This window comes from Genypterus blacodes, unplaced genomic scaffold (genome assembly GCF_046128005.1).
Source record: "Genypterus blacodes isolate CSIRO-AG114 ecotype Tasmania unplaced genomic scaffold, CSIRO-AGI_Gbla_v1 ptg000067l_1, whole genome shotgun sequence".
Taxonomy (NCBI): domain Eukaryota; kingdom Metazoa; phylum Chordata; class Actinopteri; order Ophidiiformes; family Ophidiidae; genus Genypterus; species Genypterus blacodes.
The window spans coordinates 14,899,101-14,914,704 of NW_027466879.1; the positions used below are offsets into that span (position 1 = coordinate 14,899,101).

General features: G+C 41.5%; 1 protein-coding gene across 1 annotated transcript; it reads right to left on the bottom strand.

Annotated features, from left to right (window-relative positions):
• Positions 1 to 242: 242 nt before the first annotated feature.
• ube2q1 (ubiquitin-conjugating enzyme E2Q family member 1) lies at positions 243 to 12,286 on the bottom strand. Its single transcript, XM_076155692.1, has 13 exons — positions 11,562 to 12,286; positions 11,090 to 11,194; positions 9,058 to 9,180; positions 8,517 to 8,570; positions 7,426 to 7,566; positions 7,147 to 7,231; positions 6,525 to 6,585; positions 6,327 to 6,417; positions 6,171 to 6,229; positions 5,972 to 6,020; positions 5,751 to 5,846; positions 4,753 to 4,819; positions 243 to 3,533 (listed from the first exon to the last, which is right to left on the bottom strand). The coding sequence occupies exons 1-13, from the start codon at positions 11,718 to 11,720 to the stop codon at positions 3,502 to 3,504; spliced, it is 1,122 nt and encodes a 373-aa protein (XP_076011807.1). The 5' UTR covers positions 11,721 to 12,286; the 3' UTR covers positions 243 to 3,501.
• Between the last annotated feature and the right edge of the window lie 3,318 nt (positions 12,287 to 15,604).

Consider the following 15,604-nt stretch of genomic DNA (forward strand, 5'->3'; position numbering starts at 1 on the left):
GGTACATACAAGTAGTATACTGTGCGTGTGGTGGAGTGTAAGTGTAGATTTGTTGCACGAGGAATTCAGCATTGTATTTATGTACAAGTTTACAGTGGCACCTGCCAGTTCACCAGTTCAGATTAACATAATAAAATGGACTTAATATCATTTGGATTACCAGTAGTTAGAAGTGTTGTACTGCCACTCAACAGTCAACAAATTCTTTTAGATTTGTTACTGATGAACATAACACAATGAACTATTTGATAAAATTCTTTATTCATAAACTTGATGCAAGTTTACAAATTACTTAACATGGTCAAAATCACCCTTGCAATGAAAAAAAAAAAAAAAAAAAAGAAACAAAACCAAAGCATGCTAACAGTGCATAACTTTATAACCCAACCACCGCAGTTAATGAAGCAAGGTAAAGAGCCCAGAATCAGGCTAGTTCAGATACCGGACCAATATGTACGTAGGTTTTTGTTAGACACTGGAGCTGTTATTCAGTGCACAGCAGACTAGATTACACCATCACTCCAAAAGTCAGGTTAAGGATGCAGGCTTACAATTGTTCTGATGGCACGCACGGATCTGAAATGTTTAACTTGTATGGAATCCTGGTATGTTTAAAGACTATCCATACAAGAATGGTGTATTGTAGTCTGTGTGTCTTGTGGTGTCCGACCTGGTTCAAAAAAAAAAAAAAAAAACAATGCAGCAGGGAGAGAAAAACAAATAATCCCCGCGCACTGACGTAGGAAAACTACAATTTAAGTAAACAAGTAATGAAATAAATGAATACATAGTCTTTTTTTAAACCGATCTACCCAATCTCCCACTGCCTTCAGTAGCTTTTGGGGTGGCGGGGAGGGGGGGCGGGGCGGGGAGGGGGACACACACCCATTGATATATTGACATGCAAAATACAGCAATATCCAAGAGACATGGGTAGAGACATGTTCTGAGCCTCTCACAAAGCGCAATTTGAGGGTGGGAGCACACTTCAAAAAATTTGCTCAGTAATGTTTAATCAACCTCGAAAAGGTGTTGAGAAAAAGCTAAATAACTGTGTGCAATACAACAGCAAAACACACCGCAATGCCTAATGGTAAAACAGGGGGAGCCGATTTTAAAAAGAAAAATGGCCGATACCACCCCGCCCGCCCGCCCGCCTCCCCCGCTTCGCTTCCAGCCCCCCCCCTCCCCAAAGAAACATTGACGTCTATAATCTTGCATTTCACGACGATAATTCCGAAGCAATCCCTTGCAAAGTTGAGTGTGCAGTATGTATTCCTGAGTTTGCTTCTCCAGAGAATGCAGGTGTGGGGGCTCGACAAAGAATGTGGACCGGAATGAGCAGTGGAACACCGAGAACAGCCAGGACTGTGGCAAAAGTCAGGCAAGGTAACTAGACGTGACAAAGTCGTGTTCCTGTATCCAATCCGTCTTGTTCTATGTTGTGACTGAGGTTAGTATTACTGAGGAAAAAATAAAAAATCAACTCAAAAGTCATGACTGAATTAGCATAACTAAGCTTTCTATGCTGGTTTTCAGGACAATATACTAAAAAACAATGTAAAGAACCACACGATAACACCCACAACAAATGTGTAAATGCATTAATTGGAATGCTCCACTCAGTTTTCTGCATATTATTCACATTACATCGAAGACTGCACACGGAGGAGGGGGGGGGGGGTACAGCAGTGCCAAGAGTGGTTACGAACCAGAGAGGTGGTAATGGGAAGAGCTGGGAGGAGGAGGAGGAAGAGGAGGGGGTCCTTCCTGTGGCAAATCAGAACAAATATTGATCAAATCTTAACAAATATTTTAGGAGATGGAACACACTTTGAGTGGATGCTCCCAGACGTGAAGCCACAAGGTAAAATAGTAAGGACTATTGCTGTGAATTTTGAAGTTATGGCTGCGCTTGAACAGCCGTCAAGAAATGCCAGAGAGGTACAGGGTCTCCTCTTTTTCACACGATTACCACTGCGGGGGGAAACTGGCAGAAGCAGGTCAGGATGTGAACCAGCGACAAGAACCGAACAGGTGATTATACTGTTAAGCCGTTAAAAAAAAAGGACACGTTTCCTTCAGAACAATTCCACTCCGCAAGCCCGTCGTGTCTTCACTGCATAGCCTGACTAGAGGTTCATCTTGCTTCGAGCGATTCGATCTCTTGGAATATCAGAAAGGGCTGCGACTGTGCCGGTATGGTTACAGCCGTTACTGTTAAGAGGTGCCATCACATCAGGGGAATGGTTTTGTCATTGTTGCCAATAACATATCTAAAGGGTAACAACTCAATAAAATTAAAAAAAACAAAACAAAGGAACCAAACAGCAGTAGTCATTAAGCTTACATAAGAACATGGTGTACATTGTGTCTGCTGCAATAGTAACCATGAAGCGTTTTTTTTTCCTTATCCTAAATTGGGTCTTGAGAAGTTGCAGTGCCCCTGCTGGTAACAGTCAGAGGTATATAGTAATAGTCTCTGCCCAGCCAAAAATCCAGACATGGTTACTTTATAAACAATTAAATCCTTTTGCAGAAATACAAATTTACATGTTTACACGTGGAGTTAAAATCAACTACATTACAGTGTGATCCAGTCCCACCATGCCTCCGCTCATGTTTCTTATGTTGCCGGCCGAGCCGCGCGCCCTTTGACCTCTTTCCTGCTCCCGCTCGCTGGTCGCCACTCCTACACGGGAGCCCGGGGATGGTGCTGTTCTTCGTCAGAGTTCTCCCGACCAGGGGAGAGAGAAAGTCTCTATCTTCCTTCCCGCCTCAGGGGGGCTTCAAGCTTTACGTGATAAGAGGTTTGAAAAGCAAGCTCAGCCTCGGAAGCGTGTTAATCCAGAGGAGGGGATCTTGGCATTTATAACAATAATACATGAGCACAATATTACAGAGGCTGTCCGAGGAGAGTACAGTGGCGGTTCGTTCATTCCCTCCACCACCGGCGTGTTGATGTCCGTTCCAGCCACCGCTGCGTCATTAATAGGGAATGTCAATGCCATTCGTCTGATCCGTTCTGGCCTTAAGACGCGGTGCTGGTGACCGATCCATCAGTCTGCCGCTGCTGAAAGATTGAAGCCATGCTGCACCTTAAAAGTCACAGGCAGTACGTAACCATGGCATGCTCGTCGCCGAAACCGACGCGCAATGGGGTTTACGCGTCAGTTAATCCACCGATTTCTTGGAGCGGAGGGGGGTGAGGATACGACATAAAAATAAACACATCTGGAGAAAGGATGCACAACCAAACGGCAGATGAGCTTGGTTGTGAATGATAGATGTATGTGATGGTGTGTGTGTGTACGTGTGTGTGTGTGTCACTGTGTGCCGCTATCTGGTGGTCACTCGATGATGGGAATTTGGTTTTGAAGTTCAAATGCTCACGTAGAGAACAAAATAGTTTAAACGATAACAAAAATATTGGTCACAAGATAAAGGGGGGTGGGGCGGGGAATCTAAGACGCGTGGTCCCAGTGCTGGAAAGGCAACCATCTAGCCGTCCTCTTTAGGGGGTGTGTACCAGCCTGGAGGGAGAAAACACAACAATACTGACTGAGTTAAACGCAAATAAGCACAAATTCATACGCAAACAGAACGCTCCACCGAAAAAAATGGAATGGTGCTATGGAATTTCTCATCATCGTCAAAACTACAAACTGCCTTTGTTTGGCTGTGCAGTGGAAAAAAGCTGTTTTCTGGAGATTAAATCAAATAAAAAAAAAGGGTTCTTTGTAAAAAATAATATATTTTCTGTGAGACAAAGAACTGTTTGGCAAGATGTGTATTTGTTTTTTGTAATAGTGACATAACCCATTCACTTGTGTCTGCATTTCCAAAGAAGTTGGTTTAAACAGCAGAAGAAGCAAAAGACTTAAATATATGGTCAGCAAAAATAAAAGCTATGTGCTTCATGCTGAGCCTCTTTTCTCTCACGAGAAATGTCATTCCTGCTGTTGTCGCTTAACTGCGTCAGTGTAATGGACTGAATGTAACCGACAGATTTCTACCTGCTGGCATGTGCTCACAGAGATCAAACACAACATAAACTATTGCATAGACGGCAACGCTCCAGCGACATTGAACAAACTAGAGCTGCCGTTTCTCCTCTTTGTTTATCTAACTGATCATGGGAGGTTGAATATTTGTTCTTGCTTTGATGGTTTTGTGACAAATTGTTTTTGTAGGAATTAATTATAATTTCTTTAGGTTAAACTACACATGACTGAGAATACTGGTGAATAGAAGCAAAGCATAATAACTGAGAATCTGAAATCATGTGCTTGCCATACAGATGTGCTGCGTCTGTGAAATGAACTCACAATTACAGTCTCACCTTCTTTGACACTGAGAACAAACACTACACTACTGGGTCATTGAATACAGAAGATAGTTTAATTTAAGGGTAAATGATGGTATAATTGCGATGACAGTGGCTCTGTTGCAACTGCGGTCTGCATGACAACAGAGCCAAAGTGTCACTGGATGAACTATGAAGTGTCGCATTAACGCATATTCCTAAAACACAAACATCTACTTATAGATTCTACACGTTACAGCTGCTTGTATGAATCACTACAATTGCCGGATCAGTTATTGTAAGAGCAGGGGCAATGTTGTCCGTGTTTTGTACATTGATAACAGCCGCTGTAGTCATTTCCCTGAGCTCTGCTGCATGGGAGGGATTTAGTTTCAGTAAACAAGGTCAGCAATGCTCTCTCTATGAAATTGGAGACAAACACTCACCATTCTTTTCGTGGATCTGAACCAGGGATTTGTAGGACTGCTGTGCTCTGGCGAGATTGTACTGGTTCTGAAGGTTTTACATAAAAAAAAGAGACATTAGAATACTCACTTGGTTTATGATGATAAAACAAAACAGGAAACAGCAATGGCATCTGTTACCTGTTACATCTCAGTACAAAACCCACAGTGTTGAGGCGAACAGTGGCATTTTGCCCTTATTTGACCTTTCATACCAGCGTGCCGTCACATAAGCAGATGGCCATTGCCGTTCACACAAGCGGCGGATCTGCCAATGTAGTTCACTACACATCACAGCTTTCTACCATAACTCGTATACATGCATATGAAGAAGCCTGTTGAGGTAGCAGACGTGTGGCATGCAGTCTGGGCTGGAACTCCTCTTTGTCTTTTCTAGTTAGAGCCTTAATAAATTGATGAGCTATAATGCGCAACGACAGCCGTCAAATTTCTGATAAAGGTTTTCTGACACCGACATGTTGTGAAATAAAAAAAACGGATATCTGCAATGACTTGTTTGCCCTTGGTGCCGGTAGCCAGCTGGAATAGAACACTTCTCAAATTTAAGTCAAGCTGAGGTAAGCGCTACCCCTAAAAGAGAAAGAGGGAATAATCACAACCAATGACTTCAGTAAAACATAACAGGGACCCCAAAATGGATTTCCAACTATTAGCCCGAGCTTCCCATAGTGGCCTGTAAACATCCGTATCAGCCTGGGACTCTGGGCAGCATGATTCAAACTGAACCAATACTGCAGTGTTCTCACAGGCAGTGGAAGGATTGTGACAGTGTTGAAAGTGCAGCAGAATCAGGCGAGGGCTCCATTGCTAATGCAGCCCCACACCTCATTCCATCTGGATTCATAAAACAGTCACCTGGCACCGGGACGTCGTCATAGCCCCCGGTTATTAAATGAGGTCAACGACATCGCGCAACATTGCCTGATTGGGAATGAAGCTCTTTCTGCCTCTTTACTTACCTTATTGGCTCCAAACTGCACTCTGGCTTTTCCTTTGACTAAAGTGGCATTGATCTGCATGATGACAGACTCAATGGAATAGGCACTGCTCCAACCCTGCAATCAGCAAGCCCAGTGTCAATAAGAGAAGGTTTTGAAAATGTGAAACAGATGCATTCAAAAGGAGAACTGGGAGTGATATTTAGCGTTTCGCACACTGAGGGTTTTAGAGAAATGGATACCTGTTTGGTGAGAAGTTCCATGCACAGGGCACCTCCTCCAAGAACATAACTAAAGCAAAGGGGGGAAGAGAAAATGTTGAACGGATTGAAGGAATGTCATCAGGCCAACACAATGATGCCCGCTCCCAAAAAGGTGAGATCTGTGACCGTTTGTTAGAAGAAGTGGAAACAAGCGCTCCCGCCACTTTGATGAACTCACCCTCCAGAAAGCACGGGCGAAACTACCCGGACAAACGGTGGATCGAAGGGGAAATTATCCTGAGGGGAAGACAAGCGAGACGTGGTTAATGTACAAGTCTTCAACGGCTCGTAAATGGCATTAAATTGTTATTAACGCAGTGTTGATTTTACTCACTTTATATGAGAAATTTAGTAAAATGTAATCCATTCCTTCCTTTTCCTTTAGGACTTGTAAATCACTATGCAAGGGGCTATCGGGGTCCACCCTGTTGTTTAAAGACATTCCACAATCAGTCGGCTTTTCAAAACTGCACATACTATAGAAGAAATATTGTTTTTGCCAATTTGTTGTTTGTTTTAAACCCATACTTACGTCCTTAGCTTGACATGCCATTCGTATAGGCTGTCATTAACAAGCTCCACTGAATAGATACCTATAAAAAGAAGAGAAATTGGTTTAATACGGACTCTGGTACTTCCCATCGGAGGGGCAGATAACAAATAAATTCATATCCCCTTTTATTACATGTACTAAAAGTTTAACCAGAGGGGCAGATGCATAAAATGTAGTTAACAATTCTGCCTCAATTATTGAAAACATTGCTCAGGGATGAGGGTTTTTAGGGAAGTACAATAAAACTTCAGCCTTTTGCATACACATTATGTTCTCGCTGTGTGTGCTGGGTATTTTAAAACAAACGTGTTGTCCTTGGCACGCTTGTAGTCGAGGCATCAGTGGTGCATTTGGTGGTGTTTACTGCATGAGGACGAGTTAGTGCTGGGGGGATCAATATTGAATTCTAAATGACTTAAATTCAATCTGCGCTGCCTTTCTGTTCTGCTCTCAACACCATCTCCACTGTTCTCAACACCACAGCTCTAGTAAAACTCTGCAATACTCGTTTGTCACATCAAGACGATGACAAGCGCGAGAGTGTGCGAGTGTGTGTGTGTACTTTGTACTGTGTGTGTGGCCCTAAGAGCAGAGTGCGCACCTGTCTTGTAACTCTGAGACCTGTAGATTTCTCTCAGCTCCTTCATCAGGCGGTCAGACGCTTGCACTGAACCAGACACGGCACCCTGGAAAAGAAAAACAGTTGTTGTTGATCGCGCTGCACAATTTGTTGTGATGGAAAGCCAAAACTAAATCTAAAATCACACCAGATAAACTTTACAAAACAGTAGATCTGAAAACATTTGAAATGACGGCTGACCAGAGTATAAACCTGCATCAACCGCACTCCAAACTAAAAACACTGAAGAAGAGGACTTACATTCAAGTGGTCCTGTCTCTGGTTCTTACGGATCTTCTCCAGGATGGCCAGGTTTTCTTTCTCGATGCCATCGTCTTCAGATTTCTTCCCATCCACAGGCTCCTCCTCTTTCATTTCATAGTGATCCAGATCCTCTATGTCCTGTTGATTCATAAGCTAATGATTTTTTTCGACTTAAAACAAGATTTACAAAGAGTACAATACAAACATCTACTCCTAATCCACCGGCATCACATCCAACAAACAATAGCACACACCTTGTTCGCAGAGAATCAAACCGCTAACTACACTTCCATACGCATTATAGCCAATTCGCAAAATGACATTGTAAATTCAAAACTAAGTTATGTTTCAGTTCTCTTGCAAGCTCACTCTCTCACCCACCCACTCATTCGCACTCTATCCCTTTTGATCGGTCTCTTTCTCTGTTGAGACTGCTGATGAAGCCAGGTAACGTTGAAACACTTTAAACGTTCACTTCCAATCGAACCACTTCTTCACAAAATCAGAGCAGTGACCCGTGTTCAACCTGGGTTGAAATCTTCACCAGTCTCTCAGAATTTAATAGTGTGAAGAATAAGTGCTGCATAGACGGTCTAATGTTGAGGGGGGAAAGATGACAACCCAATTAAATATAAAAAGATGTGTGTGTTTTGTTTGTGTACGCAAGTATGAGATGAAAATAATAAATTGGTAGATGTAGGAGAATTGCATCATCAGACATGTCAATCAAAAAGAAAGTCATCCCTCCCAACTCTCATACTCTCCATCCACATACCACATCAGCAGGCATTTCCAACAGTAGCATAACAACATGAAAAGACAGAGAGGAGGAAGTAAAGACCAAGAGCACAAGAGTGTGTGTGTAAAGGAACTGAAACTTAACTTTATTAAGGACTTACTTTAATGCAACTCTGTTTGCTACAATTGCATATTTTCATCTGGCAACGCCGGTGCAATTAATAACCTATGAGCAGCTGGATATGAGCAGGTCAAATGCTGACTGAACATGAATCCTCTGCAGGGCGGATTTAAGGAAATAAAAATACACAAATTTGTATCGTCTTTGCACAGAATAGATGCTCACTTACCTCTCCCATTTCCTCTTCCTCTTCCTCCTCAGATGTGACCTCATCTGTCCCATGCTGCACACAACACAGACAAGACATTGAGTCAATAAAGCCTGAATAAAGCCGTTTGCTAAAGAGTCACTGAGGCTACAGGTAATTATATAGGGAGATCTGTGGCACGTCTTGCTTCCTCTTCAGCATAGATATGTCACTTCTTGGGACGGCAAGACTACATAACTTGCCTTTATATTGTATAATTAGAAAACACAAAATTAGAGCGTCAAATGTACAGTCAGAGAACGATGTTGCTTACAACACTGTCAGACTGTAAAAGCTACTGAAACAACAAGCGGTCATCAAAAGTTACAACAGTGGTGTCATCCAAACCAAAATTACAAAAGTGATGTCATCCAAACTAATTAAAAAAAGTTACAACAGTGATGTCATCCAAACAAATTAAAAGTTACAACAGTGATATCATACTTATATATATACCATTAAAATGAAATTTACAATCAAATAGTGTCCCTTGTCATGGTTAGGGTAAGTGAGGCGGTCGTACCTTTCGGTCTTGCCCCACCGGGCCTGCAGGCAGAGGCTGGTCCAGCATCTCTACATCTGGATGTTGGGGAAGGTTGTACAGCCGGCAAAGGTCACAAATGAGCTTTTTCAGCTGCTGTAAAAGCTAGGAGACAAAACAACAACAAGAGAGTTAGAGGAATTGTTCAAGAGGTCAAGAGCAGCACTGACGTGTGGCAGGAATATATTTGTGGGCACAGAGAAGGTTTGGCTGCCTTTTGTTACAATTGGCTTTCATTTCAAATATGAAATTGGTGCTCAAGCTACCAATTATAAAATCTTACTATGATGTTGAAGATTTCTTGAGCCAAAAGAGAACCATTCACATCAATCACAAAGCAGTGTGCTCCCATTTATACCCTGCATCAACATGTCTCATTATCTGGATGGTAATAGCATTGGGACTGCATCTCATCTGTTACTCAATCCAAGGCCATACTTCCTTCTCTCTCTGTTGACAATCATCTTTGGTTTTTTTTTGCCTGGGCTGTCACTATCTGCGTTCCAGTGACAGCTCATGATTTACAGCAAGTCACACCTATCATTCAAATAACTAAGCATGAGAGCAAGTAAAGCTGGGAAGACGAGGCAGCATGAGGTTTATAATTAGTGGGTGGATTCTCTTTCATGAATGTTGCTCTGCTGTACACAATGCATTTGCAAATGTATAGTTGTGACAGAGACACCATCCAAATATTTCAATGACAATACACTCTGTGAATGTTCACTCCTTGCATGAACGTGAACTTGTTATCTGATCACTTATCCAGATAATGAGTACACATGTCTAATCGCAGACATTTTGACCTCAGCGTTATCACGATGATCTAATGACATCGCCATCTGGACTGCTGAAAACCCCAGTCTCATACTGTTAGTGTGGACATGTTCTTTCTGTTCCCCAAGCACACACACACACACTCGACATGCATGCCAAACATGCAAGCTGCCTGTTCATGTGTGAATGAGTGTAGGAAAGCTGAAATCTTCAAGCCATTTATATACACAGGAGAACAGAACAGTGAGAGACCAAAGAGCTGTATCTGTGAAAACACTATCAGCTTAAATACAGAAATCCCAAGTGTGTTATTTATTTAAATAAGTCTCAATGAAATGTGGTTAGTCAGGCAGAAAGGAGAACAGCCAAAAAATGATTTAGTGCCCCAATTATCTCCCTCCTATTGATGAAGTTCAACACAGCAGGTCGGCATTATGTCACCGTAATGCAAAGAAAACACTCCTGCTGAGACGCAGCCTGGTCAATGTTTCTTCAACCAGGCTGTTCAATTGAGTCTACTAACAGACACTTTTGTCACTCCAAACATATCCAAAACATTTCAGACATGCAACATTTGTGATTTGATTGATGCAACGTCAAACGTTCTACACTTTGGGATGAAAAGCTGCATGCACCTTTCAGGAAATATTTAGGATATGCTCACAAATGTCTTAACTTTGTACACAGAGAGCTGCAATAATGACAAGATTTGAAATACATGCAATAGACCTTTATTAGCTAATCTATACAATAACATGGAAGCCCTATATACACACCCACACACACCTCATTGGTAATTTTAGCGATCATATTAAGTGAGACTGCGTTGTACTGACGGGGGGTGGGCTCATATATGAAGTGCATATATATGAAACACCCTTCAATACAATGCAGTTTGATATAAGAGCACCACTAACTATGGCCCACAACTACTTCAATCAACACCTCCCTCTCCGACACCTCCCTGTCAGTTAAAATAGCTCCGGAGTCGAGTGTTTTGTTGGATTGTTGCACAGATGTACGGTGGATACTGACTGTAGGTATATTGTGGGGACTCACACATACACCCACTGCATGTGATGAACCATGTCAACAGGAAATGTGCTGGCTGCCTGCTGACGTTTTTTATGTCGCACTAAACATTCACCAGACATTGTCATCATACCTTCCCCAAAAATTAATCACTGCGTTTCTTCCCAAACATGTCAACATAAGACAGTGGAGCTCAGATACATACCAGCGTACTGCCTTTCCTCACATCTTCCAAGCGCTCCAAAACTTGTGCCAAGCTGGGGTCATCGGAATCAACAAACCATATTGGCGGCGTAGACGGATAAGATTCCTAAAAGACAAGTGGATGACATTTTTAAAAAAAAACGTGAAAAACACGACAGCACAGGTGCAACATGCGTCTGTGTATGTGCCTACATCTAGATTAGGAATGATGCTGCTTCAGATGGCAACTTTAGCTAACAGCTTGCGTCTCGGGTTAATATTCTAAAAAATGTCGTCTATTTTTGGTGTAGGGACCTTGCCAGATTAACTGCGTAGTTCCAAATGAACACCGACCAATGAAACTACGCAAACCCTGTCCCGCATAGCATCAGATTGTACAGTTGTGAGAAGTAGCCCGCTACCTGGTTAGCGAGTCAAGTAGCTAACTTTAGCTAACAACACGGAGAGTGTCAATATCCGTACTTTGTCCTTACCGTTATATTACAGTGGATAATTAAAAGCTTTTCTCCAGTTACATTAAACTGGCAGCTTAGCTCGTCGGGTTTCCAGTCAATGATCCTAAAACGTTCGTGGTTCGGATCAAAAATGGACTCCAAAAACTTCAGTTCGGCCTTCAGCCCCGACACCGACATCTTCCACGCATCTCCGGCTGGGCCAATGGGGAGGGGGAGAAGTCGGGACTTAGCCTTTAGCTAGCTAAAGCCACAGCGCGATTTTCACTTCAGAATAGGCGAAACAAAAGTGTCAAAATGAGGGAGCGACCCTTGTTTAAAACAAAAATATAGTCACGGGATATTCGACCGCGTCTACGGTCAAATGTCAAAGCAATCGCGTAGATGTGATGAAGAAGTAGGCAGGCGGCTAATGTAGCCAGCTAGCTCGCAATTAGCATTTAAAACAGCGCAGCGCTCGGTGAGATGCTAGCGAGCAAGCTAGTCCGTTGTTGTTGTCTTTCCGTCTATTGTTGTTGTCCGCCTATGATAACAACATTTTCAGGCTGTGGCGGTATCCCTGATGCGTCTCCTCGCTGTCCATGTCACGGCTCCTTATGGTTCGCTTCGGCGGTAAAGAATACGACAATTCCCACGATGTGAAGTTATATCCCGCTACGGGGACGGTGTTTTCTCATCCCGGTGTTCCGCTGTAGCTCGCTGGCCTCGGTGGGGTTTAAAGATGGCGTTCGGTGAGCTACCCGTTCCCGCAGAATCCCACAATTCAGCGCGTCTTTAATTTATTTAATGGGAAGAATAGAAAAGAAAAGTTTTTATTTAGTCCAACATTTTAAAATAAAATAAAATAAACTTATATTTATGTTGTCTGTTTAGGTTATGTAGGTTTACAGCTGTGTGGGAAACACCTGCTCCACCTGCTCCACATCACCTCTCATTTAACGCATTTAACTTCAATATAGAATATTATTATTGTATTATGGTTTTATGCCGTAAAATGGAGGATGTTTTTGCTTAAATTATGTTTACCGAATAAACTTTTAATAACCGTCATGTCATATAATCTCAACATGACCAAACATGTTTTCAAAGAAGTGTTTACATTCTCTTCATATTAGTAATGAAGTGGACAACACCCATTAACCTTGTTTGATCATTTGAAGATCATATACAGTATACTGAATAGCCAAGTAATACTAATCACATGACTATGATGTGTGTTACTCGGGAAGCAGTATTTCATGCGAGAACTGTTGAGTTTCAGCTATATCTATGAAGGTTCTCAGTCATCCAGGTCATGATATCCAAGGACAGTTCATCTTGCCAGTAAAGGCTTGAAGATGTTTCATCTCTCATCCGCAAGGCTTCTTCACTTCTGACAGGGTTCTGGTGTGGATTCCCAGTATTTAACCTCTGTGGAGTAATAATCACGGTCGTTGATACTCCTGATTAATTCTCCTGGTTGTTGTAATGATCGTTAGAGTGATTGGAGTCTCCTGTGACCGGTTCGTTGGGCTTCTCCTTTCTGCCGTAAAGATGTTACAGATTTAGTGCATTTTTTTATGAATGTTTCCACTTGACAGGAAGCCTTCATTTTCAAGACATATTGTACTAATTCTTTGACAACTAGGTGGCATGAGAAGACCACACATACTGACATCACATTTTCTTGCTTTGTGAAGCTGTTATGGCTACAAAGTAAATTCTGATAAGACATTTCCCGCTTGATGGAATTGGCCATCTTATTTGTAATCTTCTTTTGATTAAGGGTAGATCCTTCTTAAAGATACTACCATATGACAGAAAGAGCCACATCACTCTAAAGTCTCCTGTAGTGGCCCGCCTTGCTCACTCTTCGGCATAGACTAGTCACTTCTTTGGTAAGCCTGGCAAACAGCATTTATCTCGACCACGATGAGACACTGTAACATTCCTTTATTATGTTTAATTAGAAAACACAACATTACAAAGTCAATTGTATGGTAAAAAAAAATGTTTGTCCAATGTTTCTTACACCAGTGTCAAACATGATGTCAACAAAATGAAATGACAACATGACCAAGTTACAACAGTGATGAACAGTCATCCAAAGTAACAAATAAAGCAATGATGTCGTACTAAGTTATTGCAAAATTTTCCTAACCTTCAGCTCTTACAGTTACAGAATCAAGATTCACTGTGGCGTTACTATTTCATAGTATACAGGGCAATTTCTTGATGATTAAGTATCGATGTAAGGTTAAAAAAGTGACCTCAAAATGATCACTGCAGTGATATACAGTAACCACTAGGGGGTAGCGTTGCCTAAATCTTTAAACATTGATTTAGGCTGTCAATGGTTGACATTCTGCATGCTCTCTGTCATCTGTTCATAACTGCACATGTGGTAACTGGTTTCGGTTCTTTTCTTTACATATTACATACTGGGTACGTATGCTATATATGCATATGTATATAAAATACGTATCACAAAAAGGCAAACCTTTTCTAAACAATATCTCCTTAGTTTGATAAGGAGGTTGGCAGGAAGGAAGCAGCTCTTTAATTCAATGAGACAGATAGTGTGAGGTTCAGTGAGCATACCAAACTAAAAGCTAAAGGTGAATAATGTTGAGTGAGTCTCTTATCAAGAGAGATACGGGAGCGGTGGAGTGGTCCAGAATAAAAATGTGCTGTCACTTCTAATTAGACTATGCCTTGTCTCCAAACAAGGACAGTCTTTGATCTGCCCCCTCTCAATCATTATTCTGTTATAGACAGTAGAAGACACAGGCAGATTACTGTAAGATTATTAGTCATGGTTCAATGCTCAGTGCCTAATTTAGTAATATGTTACACACATCTACCATTCTGTAATCTGAGCAGAAGAATGCAAGTGTAGAGAAGTAGAAAATGTGTTGAATGTACTTATATTTAAAGTGTGTACTTATATTGTTAAAAATGTTGGAAAAGTTCTTATAACTTTATATGCCAACTCAAAATAATAGAAATGCACTACCATCTTCCATTTAGCTTGGTTCAATTTCAACAGATTTATTCCAGTATGGGTCACTAACTTGCTACAGAGGAGCTAAAGGAGTAATACTAGATTAGACATTATCTGATAGCTCATGAATTAGTCAGATACCAAGATCGACCCATTCTGCCATTTCATAATCAGAGGGGATTCAAATGAATTTACTCAAGTACTCCAATAAATTACTTTTTCGAGATGGTTGTGTTTTACTGAGGTATTGCCATCTCCACTAAATTCCCCTTTCAAATGTAAGTCATATGAGGTGTGTTGACCCAGTAGGTTGAATTTAGGTTTAACATACAATACATGTGTCACTCTTGAGGTTGTTTGCGGAATTGAAATGTGCCTTCTGAGGATACAGTTCAATTAATATCAACCTAAGTGGGATAAAAGCCAATCTGATGCCCTTATGTGTCAGACAAAACAAAAATAACCTGTGCATAATATTGCCACTGGATGTAATTAACTCTGAGCCCCCTGAGCTCTCTGTGCCTGCAGTGAGGTCATGGGGTTTGTTAATGTAATGGTTGCTCAGGAAAGGTCAAGGTTCCAGTCCAGCACACATAATAATTCATTTTGGGCCTAACAAAAATTGAGGTAGTGTTTTCTATTGTTGTTATATATAATATTGTCAAAGAGAACAACAAGGAGAATATACAATCAGACAGCCAGGTCTGTGTGGTGTGTGTGATCAGTAATAAGACTCAAATGTCAGGGTCTGGGCTAGTCTAAGACCATATTCATTCATTTTAGTAGAGTGTGTCAAAGGTAAACAGACACATTTGAGCAATCCATTCTGATAATATCACATCTTGCATTTGAGGATGAGTTGGATTAAATTATCCCCCGCCTGTAATGTTTATACTAAAATGTATCAATATAGGGCTAAACTTATTATGCTTTGTAGAAACATTGCGACTGATATATTCTGTCCCATATCATCTTTCAGCCGCTACTACAAGCAGTTAGCAAGCTCAAGCTGCAGAGCACATCAGGGTCCCATTAAAACCCCTTTTTGAAGTGACTTGGGTTGTTGCATAGATACAGTTTC